At 45.6% G+C, this 24,274-nt stretch overlaps 1 protein-coding gene across 1 annotated transcript in view; it reads right to left on the reverse strand.

Annotated features, from left to right (window-relative positions):
- PARD6G (par-6 family cell polarity regulator gamma) overlaps positions 1–10,232 on the reverse strand; it is a 60,811-nt gene extending 50,579 nt beyond the window's left edge. Inside the window, exons 1-2 of the mRNA XM_035550630.2 lie at positions 10,067–10,232; positions 4–226 (exon numbers count right to left, since the gene is read on the reverse strand). Of these exons, the coding sequence (XP_035406523.1) occupies positions 4–226; positions 10,067–10,138 (295 nt within the window). The 5' untranslated portion in view covers positions 10,139–10,232. The remainder of the gene's footprint in view (positions 1–3; positions 227–10,066) is intronic.
- Positions 10,233–24,274: the final 14,042 nt, after the last annotated feature.

The following is a 24,274-nucleotide window of genomic DNA, read 5'->3' on the forward strand; positions in this document are numbered from 1 at the left end:
TACCTTGCCTTTGTATAAAAACCCTGAGCAGCGGATGAGCACTTGAAACGGCCTTGAAGAAGTTGTCATCGTTGTTAATAGGGAGGAGGTCTCCATGCACATCAGCATATCCAATCATCACTTCCAGGTTGGCTATGTGATGAATGTGAAGAATTAGTTTATAGAAGTCTTCAAACTTTCCCGGCTTGTAGCGGTCCAGGGAGAACCTTCTGAACTCTGCCCCAAACTGTAAGAGAAAACAACAAAGTGTCTGCTTTCACACATCTTCACAGCCCAACGCTCTAGTTTGACATTTGGTCGTGGTATACATCTCTTTCTACGAGAAATACAGGCATATATCAGTGCCTTCAAGTCTACAAAAACCCTTTTAAGTCCTCCCATTAGAATAAAACCGTGGCTACCAAGACACCACCCTGCTTCACAATAGGTATGCTCACATGTGCCACCTTAATATTTAAAGAATATGCTTCCTTTTAAGTTTCCATCCCAGAGGATTTGCAGGATTTAGCTTTGAAGCTCCATCATTCACTACCATCATCTTGGGCATCCACAGAACTATTCTTTGAAGCAGAAGTGTTCACCCTACTGCTTTCAAAAGAAATTACTCAGCTATTCAAACAACCTTAATAAAAATTCTTTACACGTTTTCTATCAATACCACTGGTATCCCAACCACAAGACCTTTAAAGAAGTGTGGTATGCGAGTGCACAGACTGCTATTAGCAAATTACACTCCCTCTACATGCCCCCAGAATTTCCTGGTATCCATGTAGGATGAGGGAAGTTCTTATTTTAAATGAGTTTTTACAGGTTTAAATCTTCTGTCACTGCACCAGTTTTTATTCCTGAAGCTTCTTCCTAAGTGACTGTTAAAAAAAAGGAGGGGGGTGGCATAAGACAATTGAAAATGTTTTATTTAAAATAACTTAATGTATTTAAGTAAGGACATGATTGCAGAAAAGACTTCAGTTAGCCTTATTTCTGATATCAGAAACCAAGTATGCTATTAAGAGCAGGAGGAAACAATTAGATTCTCCAATCATGAGAATGAAGTGAAACTTCATTCAACTTTTTTTAGGCATCTAAAAGAAATCAGACAGTTAAACTATGTAGTTTAAATCATCCTTCTGGTACATTTCTTTCCATAGCTTATATTGTTTAGTGCTAGTAATCTACTGTTCACCAGCTGAAGCTCTACATATGCTAACTCATTCCCGAAAGCAAGGAACCATATCCGTAAATCCACAAACAAGGCAGGCTGCGACTAGGACCTCATGGAAGTTCTCATCTGCAAAGTCAGTCAATACCAGGGCAAGAAACCACAGAGAAAACAAACAAAAACAATTAAAGAAAACTGAGGCTTCTCTGTAGATAAGTTTTTCCTCAAAATGGAGAGTAATTCACTTAGAGGTTCACAGTTGTTAAATCAACTTACATATGCAAGCCACTCTTCTGCTGAGACCAACAAAAGTCTGAATCATCGCCATAATCATCTTCAAGCAAAAGAAAAAAAAAAAAAAAAAAGCAAAGCCTTACTGGCTTTGGGTGCAAGCATGTTCTCAGATTACTTCCGCAGTTATGAAAATCCCACTCTTCAGCATCAAAGCCTAGTTGTGATCGTCTGAAAGCTTGTTTAGCCAAATTATGCCGCTTGTTTGTAATATTAACTGCTGGTTCCAGTTTGGATTTCAATTCAGAATGCCCATCCAAACGCACAAAAGCCGAACAACCCACAGCTGGTTCCAATGGAGGAAAAACAGTCCCTCTTTGTCCTCCACCCCCTGCTCCTCTCCAAAAAAAATCTGAGCGACAACTTTTTAAACCAAAAGAAAGCTGACGTATTTCTGTTTGAAAAGTATCTTAAAGCTTGCTTTCTCGTGGATTCAAAAGAGAAGAAGCCATCTTCCCATGACGAGTGTAGCACCTACATGGCAAACCCAAGAGGCAGGAACATGATCTCTGGAGGCTTTGCTGAGGCTGCACCTCCTGTTCGGCACACCTCAGCGGGAACGTGGGGTTCCTTTAGCCACCACAGCATCGTGCCAGGCTATGTGCTTGGCCGCTAGCCCCGGTAAATGCTCGTTTGTAGAGGCTCACTCAGAACCATTAGCGGGCACGGTGCTCACAAGGAAGCAGATGCTGTGGAGACTCACCCCAGCCGGTACAACAGCGAGCCTATGATGCCACCCAGGCCCATAGGGCCTGCTGACACCGGTGTAGAGGCCAGGCCTGCCAGCATAAGCCCTGCAGGCACGGCCTCAGGCACGCTTGAGACGATGGTATCAGGGGAAGGTGACGACGTGTGGGTAACAGTCCACCGGTGGGATCCATCTGCAGGCTTGGGGCACTGAGGTCTGATGTGAACGCTGTGTAGTCAGACCCCCTCGTTCAGCCTCGGGAAAGCCCACGGACAGCCTTCCATCATGTAGGAAAAGGACAGCGATAAACAAGCGCATTTCTTTCATGTGTGCCTTCGCAGGATGCAAGGGAGCAGGGCAGCGATCCCGCAGGGGAAGGGAAGGAAAACAGAGCCCCTTCAAAAGGGATTTAAGCAGATAGCTCAGATGATGCTGCGTTGTTTAAAGGCTAGTACTGCTGTAGCCGTGGTTTAGCTGATGAGTCTACCCTGGGCATATACACAGGCAGCAACCATTGTCAGTGGGGCTTTTCAGAACAGGAAAAAAACGCCTCAGCGGTGACCGTTCATTCATCATCCCTAATGAGGCTGATAGAGAGTATCGCAGTAATAATAGGTTTTGCAGTGCCACACGGCTCGGGGACCGGGTGCTCTGCATTGTATTCAGCCGGGATTTCAAGATAACACCCACCACGTATCTTCCAGAAACTACAAATTCTGAGGGCTTTGCAAAGACAGCCAAGATGACTGTCTGCTTTCCTAAGCTACAAACAAAGTTCATCCTTAGCGTATCACTCCAAAGAAAGAGACACAAGGACTGGCGTCTGCCAGCAGTCTCTGCCAGAACAATACTGTATGACACTGTTTGACCAACTAACAGCTTTAACAAGCAGATTAGTTCTCCATCATGAAGTAAATCATTTTGACCTATTTATCTAACGCAAATACGGCACCCACTTATTGCAGGAGTCAGAGGACAGGAGGGTCTGAGGAAACTTAAGTGAATTTAGTCTGACAGAGCTAATTATGACTGAAAGGAAAGGAAATTCAGAAAGAAATGTAAATTTTGCTTCGCAAAGAATACACTCTGTTCCAAGTTCCTCCGAAGTATCTGCCAGCCACTACACTCGCTGTCTGCAACTAAATGACCAAAAGCATCCAAACAAAATGCCATAACAGCAAGCAGGAGCCCCGAGCAAAAACAGAGGCCAAGAAAATAATTACGAGAGAAGGCAACGTGTTCTGATAAGTTGCTCTAAAGAAGAAGAAAGTCACTGCTAGCTGGGCAAAGCTTACACAGGCTGACCAACAGCATCCAACTTTTCTTTTTTTTTTTTTTAAATTGGGGTGCAGCAGCGAGGGCAGAAGAGAGGATGGGGTAGAGGAGGGAGCAGGATTTTGAGGTTTATTTGGAGGGTTGCTATTCTGTAGGAATGAAATGGAAGAGTTCTCTGCAAGCAAAACAGACCTTTTATTCTTTTTTAAAAAAGGTAAGTTTCAAAAATGTTACAGGGTGAAAAATAGAAGTGCTATGTTTATGAGGTGCCATCCCTCTAGCTCATTGCTAGCTTCAAGTTTAGGCTATTGTAATAAGAAAACATCAAAGAGCAACATTTAGCAATAAACATGAATTACATTAGCCACCTACTTCTCCCATGGAGTATCGGGGACAGAAAGAAAAACAAACACTCTCAGCCTTGCAGACTGTAATTTCTGCTTACCTGCGAGCTTTTCAGAATGAGGAAGACCTGATCAGGGCTGCTTTATTGCTGAGAAGGAGCAGAGGCAAAGAAATAGGAGCAAAGACAAAAGGTAAATGGTTTTGTACGGGGTGTTTTCAGCTGGGACTTGAGCTCTGCTGCAACATCTCTGTCTGAACCTTTCTGTTCCCCTTCTCCCCTCTCCATGTCTTCCCCAGCTCACCCAGCTCTCCTTCGTGCTGCTCCGTCCCACAGCGGCTGTCCCTAGTGGCAAGTCCTCACAGCAACCCCATCACAGACACTTTCCGCCACCATCTCCCTCATTATTTTTGCCCCAATTGGCATCAATCCAGCCACAGTACCTCAGTTGTCACAGTACCCCAACACGATTCAGGCCTCTCTGCCTTTCATTTGCACGACTGTCTTTGCAACCCCTTCAACCTTCCCCAGGGGTCTGCAAGGCCTGGGCAAAAATTTCTGTCCACGCTGCTCTTGGATCAACTTCTCCTCACGAGATGTGCCTCCCCTCCCTTGTCGTCCCTTACGGATCTCTTCACCGAAACTCAACTATTCAAGGGCAACTTGAACAGAACTAAGCTTACCCTTTTCCCTGCCTCACCTGCGTTCTTGACCACTGGGCACGAGGACATTACACAGCTTCCCCTGGCACCTGTGACTTCAGCATCACCCTTCCGTACACCCATGGCACATCCCATTAGCATGAGGGGGAAAGGAACATTTGTCCCCTTGCCACCCAGTGGGACAAAGGAGCACGGATTCAGGAGGCCTGGTATTACACACTGCCAACAGCACACAAACCCACGAGCCTAAAGGGCAGCCCTGCACTAGCACAGGTCTCTAGCCAGAGCAAGCCCTTTGCTGACCATTTTCTGAGATGCATCCACACGGTTACAAGACACGTGTAACACTTTGCTGTCTGCAAACTCAACTTTACAACCCTTTTAGTTTCTGCCAGAGCTTTCACACGAGCCCGGGGCCAACCGGAGCCGCAGAGAAGGGATCTGATGCGCAGGCACACCTGGCCAGACCTGCCGGGGGACCGGGAGCCGCCTGCACGGGAGGAAGGGAGAGGGATGGCCCCAGGCTGGGTGGCCCTGGGGCTGGTGCACCGCGCCCTGCCCCTGACATTCCTGCCTCAATTAGCTTCAGGAATTTCCAATGGGAGCGGGACTAACTGCGCTGGGAGATTTTGCCTGCCCTCAGAGGGAGGGAATGGCTCAGAAGGTACGTTTCATCGTTAACTTCTGGCCTGCATTGTAAATGTAGTTAGGGACAAGCAATCCATCCATGGAAGTGCTTCTTTGCTACTAAAAGCCCAGATTAAGCACCCACAAAGCCTCTTACAGAGGCGTGATAAGGGACTACTGAGGACAGCACTATTAACTGCCCCCTGAAGAACTCCTTAGAGGTGGCTGGTCCTGCAGGCTTCCGGACTGCAAAGTCTCCACAGGTATTTTAACCTCCGAGAGGAGACATTCCTTTCTGACTCCAGCTGTAAACAGCTTTTCAGCTTCACAGGGCACCTCAGCAAATTAAAGGCCCCTTGTTCTGTGCCCTTTAGGGCTGTTTCAGTGTGCCCGGGCTAAAATTCAGAAGCCGACTCCAAAAGACAGACTTGTTGGATGAAATTTTGAGCAGATTAGAAACTCACAAGCCACTAGGATAAGTGTGGCTACGAAAGCAAGGGCGAGAAGCTGGAGGTGGGATCCAGCAGAGGACAGTGTGACAAGGGCTAGCCTTCTGGCCAGTGCCAGCCACCTGCATAACACAGCTGGCACCACCTGAGCCTGATGTATAGTAACCTACCACGCTGTGGTCACTTTCTCTCAAATGAATTCAATGACAGACCTCCGGTTACCAGTGTGACCACTTCAGAAAGTCACCCTGCCATGAAAAGCAAAGAGCTGTAATAACAGAGGAACCAGCAGCTCAGCAGATGCTAGTTAGTACGTCGGGATAATCACGGTACCTGCCATCAGCAGCTCAGCAAACAGGGAGGGAACGGAGCAAGCACAAGACTTCTCAAGAGGTTAATGTTTACAGCCCAAGATCTTCCTCTTGACAAGTTTTGCAAAAATCCAGACTGACTCAAGTTGATATTGCTGTGGCATACTGTCTTCATTTGAGAGGGGAAGCATTGCGGTTTTCTCAGTCCGTGCCACATTTGGTTTGCATATAATCAACTGTTCTGAAGCTCAAAACCAGCGGTTAAAATCAGCTGGTCACAGGGCTTTTCACTGCAATTATTTTCATTGTGTTCTAGGTATGACAAGTATGATCCTAACTTGGAAGAAACTAAAGTACTGCTTAAAAACTTAAAGTAGACTACATCTTTTTAAACCTAGAGGATGTCAAAACAGAGCGATGCCTCTTCAGCAGTTTTGAAGAGTGCAACACATGGAAAACATTTCTTGAACTCCAGAAGGCCTGCATGACTTTCAGGGTTAGAGTGAAATCACACAAAGTACAAGAGGCTGGAAAAGACGATTTGTAGACTTCCCTCACTTGGTTAACACCAGACAGAGGAGAAGTAGACCTTTACAATCTCTTTATAGGGGACTGGTACAGGCAAGTTTGCTCTTACCACTACTGATAAAACACCGCTTGGTGTTATAAATTTCAAATATGCAAGGTAAGAGCTGAAGTGTCATGTGTATGTGCAATATCGCTAAGATTATCTGAACTGCATCAGCGACTTCTGGAGGGGAAAAAAAAGGCATTGCAGGTTAAAACAGCTATTTTTACTGTAACAGCCAGAGGTACACTTCTGATACGAAGCAAGATGACATGCACACCAGACAAGGCACCCACAAGGTGTTTGGCTGTTACTCCAACCCAGCACGTGGGAAAAGACTTGCTGAAGCATCACCTTACTCATGCACGTGTCCAAGACCCAAAGACACCATTTTATCTGAAGGCACTTCTAAAAGCACAGAGCACAGCTGACCCCAAGCACGCCCTCTGTCTTCGAGGACCATATCACTATCATATCTATACTCTGGACCCATTCAGCTGAACACCACCATTTACTGGAACAGAGAAGAAACAGGATGGGAGGAGAGAGCAAAAAGAAATATGGTTATAGTTAACTGGATATATTTATCTTAATGGGTTTGTTTATAGTAAAAAGATGTTAGTCACATTGTTAACTTGTAAATCAGTTGTTAATACAAGAAAATATGACACTATTAATATGGCAGAAACGTCACAATCTACCACCGAGTATCCAAAACAGAACTTGAGTCGGGTAGCTGTGCTTTTATAATCCTCAGCTATTACTGAAAGTTTTCATTCTTTAAACGGGTTTAGCAACTAAACAAGAGGGTTTATTTAAAGGACTGTTTTTGGAGGGAACCAAGAGTCCCTTTGAAAATCTGAAAACAAATTCATACTGGTATATATACACCTTACAGGGAATAATGTAGTAGGAGAAGGAAAAAATAATAATTCTACACTGCTTTTAAGCCAGAAACATAACACTATCAGCTTTAAAATGCAAAAACACTCTCCCACAACCAAGTCAGAGAGCTACCATTTAAAGGCCTGAGGGAATCTTATACCTCTACCATTCCAGAACATCCAAGTGACTGGAAAAGAAATGTACACTTCAGCTGATAGACACCCTCCTATTTGAAAAGCTATACGTGCAATTTAGAAAATCATCTCTCTATTTTTCACTTGATCGGAGGAGGGTGAGATAAAATTGACTGCATGGAACTAATTAAAGAGGAAGTCTCAGCATTAACGTATAGTAATTCCCATTTTATAAGTTTTTGTTCTTCTGGTAGGTTACTCATGGAAAGAGAGGCCTTCAACCTCTCTGCAAAGCTAGAGAGAGAAAAATGAAAATAGGGTTGCAATCCCATGCCAACTTGCAAGATTCTTAGTAAAACAAACAAAAATCCCCACACACTGCTTGCTCTGGAGATCTTGGTAAAGAGGAGAGAAAGAGTCATCTGGAAACTTTTTTCAGAGATCAGAGGTAATTTCTTCAAAGGGAACAGACACTCACTCCTCTTGTCACCAGGCTGAGGAAGGGAGCCACGGAGCACTAGACACATGAGAATACACAGTTGTTTTAAGCCAGCAAGATAATGTGTCTTCAGATCCTGCCTAAAAGGGCTGAAACACGTATTCTGAGCTATGCAGACAACACCTAGATAACAACCGAGCTTCTAATTTACTCTGTTGAGAAAGACTCAAGAAGAGAAAAGGGATAAGATATAATTACAATTCAATTATTATTTTCCTATGACATGTGCCAATTTCTAAGCAGGTTTCTCTTTCTCCTTCCGCTCTCCCATCCAGCAATAAGCTCTTAAGTGTTTTGATTATAAGGCCAGCTTTCAGGGGAGGAGACAGGCAGGGAGAAAGCACAGGGCCTGAAGGAAGATGACTTCTTAAAGCAGAAGACTATTGCAATTACAATTACTGCCATGTATGAGAACAAATGCGCACGGAGGGCTCATGCTCCAACTTCACCTTCAGTACCTACTGCAGCACAGCGACCAGGAGACTTGTGAAGCACCTTCCGTTTGCCCAGAGAAAAAAATGTTGACCTGACATACACCAAGAAGCACTACACAGAGGCACAAAACTAGTCGTTTGGCAAAGATCTGTAGCCAGGGAACACATCACTCTGAACATTCCTGCTGGAAGAATCACAAGGCATCAAAATATCTATGGACACAGGCATCGGGAACAGCCATATCCTTTGGGGCCCCATTTCCAGCTGGGGTGATGGGTCAGGCTTGGTCCAGGAGAGGTACAAGTCAGTTCGGACCAGCTGTAATCCCATCACCCACGAAGCTCACACGTTCACACCGTGCAAGAAATGATAAATCTGATAAATCAGAGTTGGCTGCCAGGATGCTCCTTCCCTTTTTATTCATTTACGTTTTACAGTAATCCCCTGACACGCATCAGAAATCATGAGATTTAAGGATACTGGGGACTGCCAAAGAAGTGTCTCATCCGGGCTGGTACTGAGAACCTCACAATCTCTTTCCTTCCAGTAACTAAGGGCACTTTCAAGAACTTTCCTTTGGAGGAGAGAAATAAAATTCAGGTACAGCTAATCCTCAACTAGCCTGGAAAAAGTTCAGCCAGTTTTCACAGGCGCCACATCTGACTGGTGACCAACGCACTACACTAGCTGGCTGGCTGCTTACCCTTACAGATGGAACCACCCGGCTACCGTAAGATGGGCAAGCCCGTCAAAAACATATAAATAATTTTAAAAGTCACGTTTTCAGGCCATCACCCACCAGACTGCCCACTGATACCTTCTCACAGGGTTCCCTTATGTCTGACACAAGCCTGTGCAGAAGGGAAGGGGCTGCTCCAAAGCTGCACCCTCTCACCTTGAGGGGGTCCTCGGCCCTTCAGGGGCTCCCCAAGCCCCCAGACGCCAATCCTCCAGCCCCAGGGGCTGCCCAGCGTGGCTCTGGGGCCGGGCTTGGCCGCGGGTGGGTGCCCAGCCAGCCGCGAGCTCTGGGACTCAACTTTCTCGTTCTGGGGCAGGCCGGGACAGGCCTGGCGCTTACAAAACAGTGGCAGCCCAGGGCTGGGGAGGCTGGCTACCGAAAGCGGCACGACGGTTTGTAGGGTTTATTTCTGATTTTATTTTTGATTTTTTTTTTGATTTTTTTTTCTCCTGTTTGTTTGTTTCCCCGGGTCCATCCGATCTGTAAAAGCGGTCGCCGTTGCCAGGGGCTTGCACCAAGACCATCGGTGCGGGGCGAGGTGGCTGTAGGGTCACCAGCCCCACCAGGGCACGACGCTCCTACAGGTACGGTGCCTTTGCGTGGCCCCTTGCCATCAGCTTTCCCCTGGACCCCCTTAAACCCCCTAAAACCAGCCCCCGCCGACCTCCCCGCACCTGGAGCCCACCCTCCATTTCGAAGCTCGCTCCCAGCTTGGGGCTGGAGACCCCAGCGGGGGCACCCCAAAAGCTGGGGACGCCCCCTTCCCACCCGGCCGGCCACGTTTGGGGTTTTTTTCCCCCTCCGTGAGAACGGCGGCTGTAAAACAGGGCTGCCCACCACGGCGGTGCCGAGGTAGCACAGGGCGGGCGCTTTCCCGACCGCCCGGGCACGCCGAGCGCCGGGGGTGCGGGCGGTGAAACAAAAGATCGAGCGGCGGCGGTTGTGGCGCCCGCCCGCCCCGCTCCCGTCCCCGCTGCCGCCGCGGCGGCGGCGGCGCTCACCTTGCTCTTCACTTCCACCGCGCTGCACTCCAGGTAGCGCAGAGTCTGGGACTTGTTGAAGCTCCGGTTCATCTTCCCGACGCCGCGGCCGCACCGCGATCGCCTCCCGGGGCCGCCGCCGCCGCCGCCGCCAGCCCCGAGCCCTCCCGCCCCGCGCGCGCGGCCGGCGGACAACGGCGGGGCGGGCGGCGAGGGCGGCTAGGCCACGCCCCCGGCTGTTAGGCCACGCCCCTGGGCCGATAGGCCACGCCCCCTGGTTTCGTAGCCCCGCCCCTGATGACTTGGCCCCGCCCCCATGTGCCTCCCCCCCCCCCCCCCAGTGGCTGTGCCCCCGTCAGGGGCTGCGGCTCCCTCAAAATGGCAGCCGCGAGGAGGGACGGAGTCTGTTGCTGTGGGGTTGGACTTTGTAGTTTCAATAAATAAAATAAAGTTTCGACAATTTTTCAATAAATTTTAACGTCAATTGAAGCAAATTTTGGTGCTTATTAAGTTTATTTGGATATTTTATGCTCCTTCATGAGAGCGCAAAAGCTTCTTTACCATCCCTTCCAGATTAATAAACACCTTTCAAACTAATAATGCCTACCAAGCTGTCTGTGACCACAGGGGGAATCCCAAAAAGTGAACCAAAAAACACAAATATTCGTGATGACATACATAAAAGCCGTGCTGGGTTCATAAAGAATAAAGACCCATTTTCCAAAGCACGACACAGAGAACTGAGGGGACTTCCACTCGCCCTGCCCCGTCGATTTCCACCACATGAATACGCAGCCCTCTCCTCATCTGCCCTGTCTTTGAAGCTACTTCAACAAAATTCCCTCTCTGTTGCTTTTTCTCAGCTGATCGCTTTTTCCTCCTGAAAGAAAATGCGTCAACGAGCCTGAGTAACATTTTAATTTCAATTATTTTTTGTTCAGATCTCCGTGACTTCAAACATAAAATGAACAGACTTTTGAAATACAAGTGTCTTAGTCAAATGAAATCCAATTTGAGTTAAATACCCATTAGTATGTAAAATTAAGATGAGCAGTTTTTCCCCAGTCTGGTCCAGAGAATGACTGGTCTCTGGATAGCTCACTGGTGAGGCTAAAGTAGGTGGGTAGAAGGCCAGAGTATGAAAACCTGACTGTATGCTTTAATTAGTAGAAAAACACAATAATGTTATAAGTTAACAGAATATATTAGGTTTGATCCAAGCTTCAGTTCCGTCTATTTCTTAAAATTTGCTGAGACACACAGTTTTTTTTACTTTTCCAAATTACTTTCAGGCTTAAACCCTTACCTCCCGAGCAGAGCTCAGGCCTGATGAGGACAGCTTCAGAAACAAGCGGTGACTTCGTCTCCACAGATGAGCAGGAACCCAAAAACGTGTGTGCTCTGGGGCTGCCCGGCCCCGCATCACGGTGGGAGCTGCTGCTCCTACCAGCTGTTTTCCTCCTTGAACTCCTGCCACGTTTCAGCCACCGAGATGGTTTTAATTTAACTGCTGTTACTCAGGCACCCTTTTTTTTTTTTTTTTTTTTTTGTCGTCACCAGCCAAAGGCATCACGTTCCCTTAACTATTTCTTTAAATCTTCATCTGTTTTGGTAACCAGTAATTTGTTTGCCCTGTTTCTGACCTAAAGGGATTAAATTGTGTTTTTCGGTGTGCAAGGGGCTTCACTGACTCGCTGCATGCCTCATCAATGCTAACAACACTCATCTATGTGCTCTGAGAGGTAAAAAATACCCCAGGCTCACATCTGAGGATTCACCTCCCCCCTCTCCCTGCACTGTATTTGCAGGAGTTATGAACAGCAAGTCCTGAGGGCTTGGGGGAACTGCTGCAGTGCCAGACTGGTTCTGGTTTCTCTAAATGCGAAGCAAACCCCAGCACAGCACAAAGTGGAGAAGAGTGGGGATGAAAACTGTTGCTTTTTGTGCATGGAGCGGCATTCCTGCCACAGCAGGGATGGCTTTTACTTTATCGGCTGCAGAGGACGATGGCGGGGGACATCACGGCACAGGAGGCTGCCCATGGGGCAGCGATGGCCACACCAGGATGGGAGACCACTGCTGTTCCACTGTCCCTGCCCTCTTGGTGGAACGTCTTCTTTTTCTTCCCTTTTAAGAACTTTTGCCTTCAGGCCTTCCAGAGCCATGTGTTCATTTAATAGGAAAAAGGGCAAAGAGAGGTGGCTGTTTGCTCTCAGGGGTGGGGAAACCCCACACTTCTTCTCTACCAGAACGGTGAAGCATCAAGGAAACCTCTTGCATGACTTTGCTATAAAATAAGCCGAGGAAACCTTTTGCATGAGGTTTGAGTGCTATTACATACTCCAAGATGAGAAGTCAGAGCTGTAGCTGAGGAGACTTCACCTGCTGAGCTGCACTGCAGCACCCACCAGTGAGGGTGGAGATGGATGTTTGCCTTTACAGCTCCCAGCATTTCTCCGGGACGCTGCTCTGCGCTACCAACATGTTTTCCTTTCTTTGCATATCCTGAACGCTAATCCCCAATTGTTTGTAATCTCACAAATTAATAATTGATTTAAAGACACTACTTATCACAGGCCTGGTGTGCAGGAGTGTCTGCCTGATTCTCTTCCCCCAAGATAACGCTATGCTTTACTTTGTCCCTTCTTATAGTTGGTCCTACTTCTCCAGTAAATTAAAGCATAATTATAACTTGGCAAGCACAGGATACATCTTCTAATTAGTCCTGTACTATCAAATAATTTATGTAGATGACATCATCTTTATCTTCCCAAGCACCTTGCCTCTGTGAAGCTGTGATTTAAGTTAGAATAGGCTGTAAAAACACAATGATACTGGAGTAACTTTTCTGCTGTATTTTGCTAAAGGACATAAGCTGACCAGATCTTCATAAATTAAATAAATTGAAGGAAAAGCAGCACTGTTAATTTTAAAATTTAATGCCAGTACGAGAAAACTGCTAAGGATGCAATTCCTTCTGCTTATGGTCCAAGTGCTTATCTAACTTGCTTGGTGGACAGAGAAACCAGCCCTGTGGCATCCTTCTGTAATTCTTCTCAGTCACAAACTGTGTTTATTCTATTTTGGGTAACTGTTTAACTCATAGGAATGCTGTCTGGCATATTTTTTAGTCCTGGAAGCTGAAGCTGGGTTTTGGTAACAAGGTAGGAGAGTACAACCTTAGCTCAGTCTCAGTTCCTCATAAAAACACAGAGGTTTTCAGCCTGGCATGGGATGCAGTTAGCTGGAAGGAACAACCAAAATCTTAATGAGAGTATAATTTCTGAAAACTTCCATTTGGAAAGTGACTTAAAGGTAATGAAACAAATAAATAAACTAACCCTATATTCCTGAATTTCATCTTTAAGAAATGTATAAGGTATCATGTCTGGCTATTAGGTCAAGCCTTCTCAGAAGTAGTTAGAGGTATCACCCGACAGTAAGGAAAAATAACAAGGAACTGTTGTAGCTATGGGAGTCCTACAGCATACAAATTTTGACTTTCGCTTACTGATTTGAATCCCTAAAATATGTAACTGCAGCTGAAAACTTCTTACCAAAAAAATATTACCAGATGACTTTTTAAGTCTGTTCTTTGCAAGATTTCTTTGGCAGAGCTGCCTGAGCAGTTACCATGTTAAGATAAAGACAGACATTGAAAGATTAGGTTCCTGATTATTAAGAATGATTAAAAAAAAACAATTAGAGGGAGAGGTCACACATATTCACACATCAAAATCCATCCAATGTTTGCCAGACCAATGCACATAGCTGTACCAGGCAGGAACCACCTGATCTTGTCAGAACTAGTGAAGCATATCCTGCATGGAAAGGCATCATGAAGCTCTTAATCATCTGGGACTGGACATAATCTCTTCCTCACCCACCTGATTTGCAGAGAGATTAGCCAAGAAGCGGCTTACTACATTAGAGATTTCTTCCAGCCTGCATTCATGCCCTGTAAACGCTGAAGTTTTGAAATGTTTGTGCACAATCGATCCTTTCCAGAGCTTTCAGCAACAGCACACAGTCCCATGTGAGGAGTCCTTCAAAGCAGCTGCTTAGAAATGCATGAAGCATGAGGCACATTTTATCCTTCTTCCCACAGGCTGAGGGCCAGATGTTCAGTGGGTGCAAAGCAGCAGAGCCTCGCTGCGACTTTTTGGGGCCGGGACGAATTATGCCAGCCAAGAATCCATCCATAAGCCTTTCGTCCAAGTGACTTTCCCTGACCTCTGTGGATAAAGAGCCCGATTTTGTAATCTCTTGTCCTAACCTTCATCCTGCACTACCATCCGCTGCGAGGCGAAAAGGGATGTGAAATATTAAGGACTGCTGGGTCACGATGCTGAAGAGGGAAATCTCACAGAACATCCCTGAAACTGTTTCTCCAGCCCAGTTTGCTGAACTCGTCACAGGCTGTCAGCTGTGAGGCATTTGCCTACTTTCCTTGCTGTGTTTCTGCTGTTAGCCATGCATTTAGGCTCTTTGTATCTGTTTTCCTCCAAAGCAGGCTCCCCTTTGCACCTTCTTAATAAAAAAAATAATAAGAAGAATAAGAATATGTCTCTGCAGAAGTGATGTTCCTATGCTTTTTCTTTTTTCCTTCATAATTCATGTTTTCCTGAAGCATGAATGAGGATTACTTGCGGGGGTATGGCTTTCAGAATCAGGCCTTTTGGCCATTTTGGTGGTATAATGGGAGGAAAAACTCTTTCTCAGAACCAAACAATTTTATTGCATTCCAGAATCATGTGCAAAACAGTGATCCCATCTGTTCAACAGCATTCCCCCTAAGTACGGGTCTGCCTCTAGCTCACCAGGGTGAGCAGTTCAACAAAGAAGCCTCAGTTTTCCATGGCAAGTTTTTCTTCAAAATACAAGACATCAGTAAAAAAGGCTTCATAATAATTCACACGTTTGTCAAGGTGTATTTTCTTAGATATTATTTTGACTGGTACAGCAGCTACAGAGCAGTATGGTGCTACAGCACTTGCTCCTAAACTTAGGTGTCTTTGAGATCAATTTTGCCAATTCCTCTAAATCCACCATAAATTAATATACTATAAAAATATTAATCTCAAAATCAAAATTTGACTGAAACAGACTTCCTAGTTTTTTCCCCTGATAGCTTGAAGACTTCTAAACAAAAGGTGCTTGCATTCAGCACTGTAGGTATAGGCCAGTTTACCAGAGAGACTTTACAATAAGAAGACTGTGAAATAGAGAGAATTTAATTTATGAGCTTCCTCCAAACGCAGGGCTGGTGCCTCGGATTTTATCATCACTATCATCACCAGCAAGTTATGCTTAACAAAGACTTCTGGGAACTCGAGGCAAAGGTTTTTCGTTGCTTAATTCTGCTTATCTGAATTTCAGTGTGTCTGTTTTGGGTCACCCTAAAGCCCTTTTCATGACGTCTCCATCTTATTTCTCAAGATCCCCTCAACAGCTCTGGAAAGTCTAAAGTTTTGCTCTTGCATTTTTACTTCCAGAAACTGATCTGAAAAATGAAACACAATTTCAGAGGATGCTTGCCAGTGGAAAGAGATCACTATTTGGCTGGGAAGCTATAGCACCTTTCCCTGCCCTTGCTGGTGTGCATACTTTGCCTAGAGGCAAGGAGCAAACGCCCACCAAGCCTGTTTTGCCCCAGAACTCGCTGTTGGCAGCCCTTTCCCCACAGTTAGAGGAGCCAGGGAATACTTGTGTGGCTCTTGAAGGACCCAGCTCACAGGTGGGTAGCAAGAGGGCTGGAAGGGTGATGTCTTCCAAGACAGGGGATGAAGTTTTCTCCTTTCCTGTGAAGGTTTGGAGGGAGAGTAAGATATCTAGTAAGATTTGATAAACTGACTAATGACTTATATAGGTACAGGAGCACGAGGGAGTGCATCCATTGCAAGGCAATGGCTGGCTCTTGAGCTCTTGAACAGGGGCAGCCTGGTCTGGAGACATTTCTTGGTCACCACGGTAGGGAGAAATGTGGGCAATGTTGAAACTCCTCATGTTTTTCATCTTCATAAGAAAATCCTCTTAAGATTCAGCAGGGGCATAGGACATGGTTTTCCTAATTTTGTCAACAAGAGGTAAAAATCTTCTGCCAGGTGAGCAGGCACCTAGTGGTTAAGGCAGAAGGACCTGGACAGGGTTTGGGTTTCAGGACAGGGTAGTGGGTGTGAGCTGGTCCTTCAGCTTCTTCATTTGTAAGTCAGAATGAAAAAAAATACTTCTATCTCTGCATCACAGGGCTAGCACGGGGCTTAATTAACTTGTGCTTATGACACCCTGCCGGAAAGGTGTTAAGATAATTAGAAACATAACTCTTACATCTGTTCGGGCCTACTCCAGTGGGGCCGCAACCCATAATTAAGATTTCTAGCAGATGTCATAATGCAAATGGTGACTCCTAACAAGTGGAAGTACAGTAACGAGGCGCACAACTGATTCTCCTCCCTCCTAGAAGATGCACACTCTGCTCCAGCCTTCACTGCTGTCCCTAGGCCCTCACATCTCATGCCAGCTTCAAAGGACGGTGCTGCTCGGATCAGTATTGAAGGGGGAAGGGATTTTTTTTACTGAAATGTGGTGTTTTGTGATAAACATCTAGCCTCTGTGAAGCATACTAATCTAGTCCTTACCTTGTACGCTCACCACAGGCAACTGCAGAAAGAAGCACTCGCCATTGGAAAGGATATTTTATTGATGCTGTTAAGGGGGAGAGTGACATCATTTAATTTTTTTTTTGGAACAATGGCCTTTTTCCCATAACTGCCTTGGCTTTTGTTCACTCTACACTGGCGCCACATGACTGGCTAGGATCTGACGTTATTCTTGATGTTGGGTGCCAAAAGAAAACAGTCTCCGGAGACCGGTTGATTGTGAGGAGTCAGCAAAATGCTGACTGGTTTTGGTTGCTGTTTACTTGTGTGTGTGTCAGAGGAGGAATGACGGTATTTGGTCTTGACCTGCTCCATATTTCAGACTGGTAATTGGTTAGGAAAACTCCTACCTGCAGAGCAGGGATCCAGCTTGCTGCGATCTGAAGCGCTGGAGGTGGTAATGCTGGCAGGCAGGAGGGAGCCCAGCCTGGGTGCTCTCGGTAAGGGCTGGAGACTCACTTGGCTGGAGCCAGGCACTGATGTGCTCAGGTCCTGCTGAAGGACTGAACAACACAGGACCCTATAAACAACAGCTCCCCTCATCAAAGCACAGATCAGTCCTTTGCATCAAGGTGAACCTTGGTTTTCCTGCCGTTTCCCTGGTGTTGCCCCATTTCCTCTGCTTTTCTTCATTCCTCCTCCTCACCCTGATGGTTGTTTCCTTCAGTGCAACCCCTGGAGATTTTTTCTGTCAAGGCTGGGTCTAGCTGGGGTTCACATCTGTGATAAGTCTCCTACCCCATTCAGGTGTCTGTGCCCAGCATGACCTGCGAGGAGCTAAGCATGCCTAACTCAGGGAGGGTTTTCTACAAATTTAACCATTCAAAACTGAGAAGCTTGTGCAAACTAGGACTGCTCAGAGGCTAAGGGTTTGGAAAAAAAAAAAAAGAGATGCATGCCAGTGGGGATGCCAGAAGTCTCCTCCTCAACAAAACACTGCACAATTATCTGCAAAAATAGTCTTTTTCGCAAATCCCACTGTCATAAGTAATTTACAAAAGAAAGGGCACATAATTTATTTTCTTCAAATATGGATAAGAGGTACATTCCCTAGCCTCCTCCTTGGCAATGGATAAGCTGTTTTGCTTTGAGTCAAAAAATGAAAAAGAAAAAAATACCAAACAACCCCCTCCAAACCACAAAAATCCCCAAATGAAATCAACTCCTAGCAAGACTAAACTAGCCTGAGGTAGGCACCCGGGAAAGATTTCAGCTCGAACACTTACTTTTGGCAGTGCTGTAAGAAAGTGAAGACAAGATCTTATGCCAGCAAAGGCCAGGAGCAGGAGGCAGGCTGTTAACTGCAGCTGCCCTGGACACTCAGTGTCCCATTTCAGGTGTATTGGCAGGGTTTTGCAGGTGGTCTCTGTTAGTTTCTGCTGGCAAGCTTGCACTTAATAAATAAATAAATAAATACATATTTTTAATGCAAAGCAGTATGAAATATGTAATGCTGCAAGGATGACATAAGGCAGTTTGGGTAATTACCCTGCAGAGACATAGTGCCTGTTTTCTAAAGCAGCCATCTCCTGGGGGACATTGGTTCAGCATCCAGCAGCAGTTGAAAAGACAAATTGACTCTTGGGTTTATTAGGAGGGGAAGAGCGAAGCTCCACTAACATCATTGTATAAACCCCCAGGGAACATCTATCTGGAATATCAGGTGCGTGGTTCCAGTCCCATCTCTCAAAGATGGCACAGCAGAACAAGAAAAGGTGTAGAAAAGGGCACCAAAAGTGGTCGGAGGTATGATCCAGGTTCTGTACCACACCATGGAAAATATAGAGGAGAAGCTGGAGAGGTTATATAGTTGTTAAGTCAGTCAAGAAGGTGAACAAGGGGTAATAATTAACGCTTTATCATGATACGAGAACTGGGAAGCATAAGATGGAGTTTTCAATACAAGTACAAAGTATCCTTCATTTGGATTCTGCTGTTCTCTTTTCATAAAAAAGGTGTGAGATCTGGTGTAATGTGCAGCATGCTTTAAGTAACATTGTAAAGTTGCCTCAAAACCACTTCATAGGCAAACGATAATTCTTAGAAAATTGTGCCAGCTAAGAATTAATGGTGATAAAACCTACATTTTTCTTCCTTGGGAGTCTCATGGGAAAAGTCTGGTTTTGCTATTCCAAATTATTTTCAGAAAATGCGCTACCAAGTGTAGGTGTTCTGGAAATAGAAGAAATGAAGGAGTATGTGACAGGCATAAATATAAAACAAGAACAGTGAACTCTGCGTCACTGAGCTCGTCATGTGTGACTTGAATGCTCCTGAGAAGATAAGCACTACCCTACAACCTGTTAGCTTTTAAGGCAGCTGCCAGGTTGCAGGAGCAAACCTCCCCATTCAAATCAGCTTCAAGGTGAATGACTGAAGAAAGTTCCTGGAAAAAAAATTAAAAAAACAAAAACTCTAAAGGTATCTTTTCCCTTTAATACACTGCCAAATGTTTTCTTACAACAGGAAGAGTTAGTTCACACGGACTAGTGAGCCAGGATTTAGGCCTCAGACATAGGAATAGGAAAGTTAAAATGTATGAAATTACACTGCTAACAAGTCTAAGACAATTGGCAAGTCATTATCTCCTGTCAAAGAAACTGGAAAAGCAGTGTGAAGCAGGAGAGCCTCCACTGCCTGCAGGACAATTTCGTCTGCTAATGAACCTGTGTGTAGAAAGAACATCAAATTCAGACGAAGAGTCCTTCTTTCTCTCTCTCTCTCTCTTTTTTTTTTTTTTTTCCTTACAGGAATTTGTGCTTCAGACACTTCTCCCTGACTGCTTCAGATTTCACCCAGTTTCACCCTTTTGAACAGAGGACCTCAGACCTGTGTCCCAGTGGGGATGGGTACCAGCGTGGCCCCTTGCATTTTCCTTGGCATTCCCCACAGTTGCTCTTCTCCACATTCAGTGTGGGCAATTTCAACTCACCTCATTCTTTCCCCAGCTGGGAATAACTCAGCTTTGTGATATGAGTATGCTTCCCAGAAAAGGAAGCCATAGGCATTTCCCCCTCGCCCGTTTCATTCACAGTATGTGTTAACAACTTTCGGATCAAAAGCATTGGGCTTCCAGTTTTGGACTGAGCTCTTCTGTTATGAGTAGCGCACCTGTGTTGGCATTTTGTTCATGACTGACTGCAACCTGTCATTCAGCTCTTTCATGTCATCCTCAGCATCAGTGGTAGGACGTCAGACCGGACCCTATTCACCTCCTCAGGTTTCACTCTGAGCTCTCAAAGCCAGGCCCCACTCCATGAGAAGACTTCCTCTTGCATTTAAGATCATATCACCTCAGACTTCACCTTCTCTTCTCCATCTGCATTTGCACACCATTTTGTCACTGCCTGAATCCAAGATTTTCGTTCCTTCAGGTCACAGGCCACTTTCCAAATGCTTTCTGTTTGTTCTGCCAAGTCCTAGTAATTCCTGACCATTTTTCCCATGTCCCTACCTGTTGGGGCAGTGTGGTATAGAACATTCCCAATTCTGTTTTTAAGGGGAAGGGAAAGCTCTCCTGTGGTTAACATGTTGCCATATTTTAGCATATTTATATTAGCCTATATTAGGTCTACCAAGGAGTGATTAACTCTCAGTGCAACTTCCATTACTGTCAGAAGAGCTGCTAAGAAGATGGGCAGCCTGCATTTCCCGGCAGAGAACCAGAAAGATAACCTGGGCTCCCAGTGAGGATGAGGGAGCTCTTGACAGGCAGTAGAGCCTGCTCTGGAAGTACACCCAGTTTTATATACAACAGGATTAAAAATTTCACTGACCTTTGTCAAGTATCTGCCTACTGATTCTACCTTTGACAGAACAGAGAAAGCTCATGTGGAATAGTTGTTCATTCATTTCCAGTGATAAAGAGGGAAGAACTCTTCATTTCCCAGAGCTGACCAAAAAAAAAAAAAAAAAAAAAAAGCAGCTGACAAGTGAGGGAAGAAAATATGAAGATGAAATAGAAAAAATAATCTTCCATCCAAACAAAATACACAGGCATAGTATATTTTTTCCTATAAGAAACTTGATGCGAAACATGCTATCGTTGCTAGGATATGGGGAAGGAAGCCTTCTAAGCTTTCTGCCCTCTCATCTCAGCTTGGTTCCAGCAGGTAGGCAGAGCTGAAGCAGCCTTGCATGGCTCACAGAGGATGAATTAGCCTGTCTTATATCTGATGTTTCCCAACTGGGGCCTGAATCGTGATCACGGGATGGCACCCCTGTATTCAGGGAGGCAAAGCAGCCACACAGCTGTGATCCCAGCTGTGTACCCCTGAAGTCAATTGAACTTTGGGTCCTGAGTTCAGGAAAAGGTTTTATGGATCGCCTGGGAATGGTGTATGCTCAGCTCTTCATAAAAAGGGCTCTTTTATCAAGAACGCTCAAAGTGAGCGGAGGCCCACGATGAGCAGATTGTAGTCAATGCTTTAATCAGATTATCTGAAAGACAGAGCATGGGGATGAGGTTTATGCAGTCCATGTATTTTGCAGATGACACCAAGTTTGTGGTGCCTGGCCATGAACACCCAGCGCTAGGACCAAGGAGGATGAGGCTGGGACTCAGGGTAGGAGACACAGACTGAGCTTCAACACAGGCTGCAGGAAGGAGGGGCACAGGCAGACGCTAATTTGCCAGTATGGGCACCCAGCCACGAACAATGCCAGCAACCATTCCCAGGAGACAGCTCTCGATTATTCTGTTGTTAAACAATTTTGTTCCGATTGCCGAACAATTGCAAAGCATTGCTAAACTGTTCACATAGCTCCTGGCACGGGTTTTGTTGAGGCCACAGAGCATCTGCCAAAGAAGTCCTGGGCCAGGGACCTTCCCTGGGAGGCAGTTTGGGTAAGGGCACACTCTGTGGTGGGTGGGAGAGGTTCAGTACAGGGATGTGGGGTGCTGAGTGCCAGGATTTGTTTTCTTTTTCTTTTGCTATTGAATTAAAACATTCACGTAGACAATTCCTTTGGGTCGTGGACATTTGTTTCTGGTAGATTAACGTGGATGTTGCTGTATTTGTCCTGCTGGTACTTGAGAAACTGAAAGCGGAAATGGGCAGAAAACAAAGGGAAACAGCTGAGCTCGTTTTTGCTGTCCAAAGCGAGTAAAACAAAAGCAAATAAATAACACAGATAATGCAACTGATGACTATAAGACTGAAAGGATCATTCGAAAACTTTGAATAGAACTAGCTACCCTCTCAGTCTATCTGCTGTTCTTGTTTAACTGTCGTTGAAACAACAGCGTGCCAAGAAATATAAACTGCAAACACAGCATTTTAATAAACATCAAGTGAAATAAAACAAGCCAGAACAGATCTGTTGGCTCTCGCAGTTTTTTGTTTGCAAGATGGGGAAGCTGGAGGTGGGGGCATGGAGGGAGGATATTATTTCTTGCACATGTTTGCCTGCTGCCGATTAACAGGGGCGATGCTAAAAACTCTCTGTGACTTGTTACAGGCTATAATCTTCAAATTTAGGGCCTTGTACTGCTCTCAATCTATTCACACAAGCCCTGTTAAGGAGTGCAGAGAGCCCTGAGGAGAGTTTGTGTAGTAGGCTTTAATGGAGTCTTAGAAGCAAAAACCTCCTTAATTGTGCCCAAACCATCTTTTCTCACATTTTGCAGGACGACCTTGGGTACTTATGTATTCTCCAATCGGGTAATCTGCTTAAAACGGATCTAATTGATCGAGTTGGCTAGTCAGATGTAACAACCATGGTGTAGAAACGCCAAGAGCCTCCCCAGTGTGAAGCAAGTGGTCTGACACCCTTCCCTCCCTCAAATGACAGCCGCACGCCCGTCACTGTCCCTGACATTTGCTCCATGCCTCGCTAGCCCCTTGCTAACAGCAGTGATGCTGGGGTACCAGGACCCTGGGGCTGAGCTCCACTCCCCACCCCACGCCACCCCAGCCCCATCCGCTGCCTCCCTCCTGAGCAAGCTCCCACCTGACGTTGGAGAAAATTAATGCTAAAGAGAAAATGATGAAAGCATATTACCTGTAAATTGCCTGACTAATCATGTTCTCTCTCTTGGGACCTATTACACTTCCGAGCCTGCAACTTAGTCATCCTTGCGGGCGAGCTCTCCCCATTTCCCTGTTTTGCTTGTCAGGTTCATCCAGAATATTTGCTTATTTCTTTGCTTTCCTCCAAGCTAGCAGTTCAGTCCCGTCAGGCACTCAGCTCTCCGTGCTCTCTCCGGGAAAGTAATTAAGCACATGCTTGATTTTAAGCATGTGAAACTGATGGTAATTAGGGAAAAGGTAGGCTCTACGGCACTCTCTCTCTTTTTTTTTTTTTTTTTTGGCTGGCAGTTCCTTAGGTGTGATGAACAGTCCTCTAGAGATACTGGTCTATATCCATTGACTTCTGAGGAAATCCTGACAGCACGTGCCCCATTAAGAGCAGTCTGGATGTACCAGCCAAGATATAGCATATGCATCCCTTGCTTAGGGTATTTTGACTCACACGGAAGATAAGTCAAACACTATTTTTAGCAGCCTTTATTGATTCCTGTATAATTTCCCTTGCTCTTCCTGTGGAAGTTCCTTCCTTTCCAGTAACACCAGCATTTGAAGTAGCACATCAATCCTTATTATGTGTCAAACCTTACTTTTTTTTCCCAAGCCTCAGCATGATGCGGAAACTCTTAAACACAAAGTCTTCCTGTAATTTAAACACCCGGCCTTACGTGTAATTCAAATAAGACGTCGTGAGTGCTGATGAAATTACCCCCGGGCTCAGCAGAGAGTGCAGCTTTCTGGATTATTCGTGGGAGGGTCGATACAGTGCTGCAAAGCACTTTACTTTGTCAGAGAAAGGAGGAACAGCTCAGTGATGGCTAAGTGTTAAATGAGTCTGGCTCTGCACTCGTGTGCACTGGCTCTGTAACACCCCTTTGGTGGTTCTGCTTTATTCTGCCCTTCTGAAAAGTGAAGAGGAAAAGCAGATTTTCACAATGCTGTTACGCTTGCTCTCAGGAAAGCTGGCTCTCCAACCACGGGAAATTTCCTGGGGGAGCTGCTGCTTTTAAAACACATCCACCACCAAGAAGAATCGATGTTTAAATCCAACCAGGTCAGATGAAGCATGTGCTCCCAGCCCCATCAGCAGTCTGTGCTACGTTAGAGCTTTTTAGACTAAGACCTGGCTATGTATCTTTATCCATAAAGCACAGAGTGAAGCAAGTACTCTACAGCTTGGTCATCAACTGTTTTTAACTCGTGTGTTTGGTATTAGTATACCAGCTTTTGCCTCAGGATGTAGTAAATGCTGTTGGCTTTGTCTGGGACTACAGCAGACAGAAAGGACCTTGATCATTTCCACGTCTTAAGCACATAGAGCAGGAGTCTCTATTGCTTCCACCAAAGGTCTTAGGGCCAGATTTTCAAGAAGCATTCGGGCCTGTAAAAATGCCAGGAAACACCCAATAGGACTTAAAAAAGAATGAGCTGGTTTCTTTGCTTTTAAGTATAAAATATTCAGCTTTAATCTGTTAATGCAAGCTGCACTCTAAGATTCCAGAGCAGAAATTGTTTTCCGTCCAGTCCAGGTGAGCCCTGTG

This window comes from Cygnus atratus, chromosome 2 (assembly GCF_013377495.2).
Source record: "Cygnus atratus isolate AKBS03 ecotype Queensland, Australia chromosome 2, CAtr_DNAZoo_HiC_assembly, whole genome shotgun sequence".
NCBI lineage: Eukaryota > Metazoa > Chordata > Aves > Anseriformes > Anatidae > Cygnus > Cygnus atratus.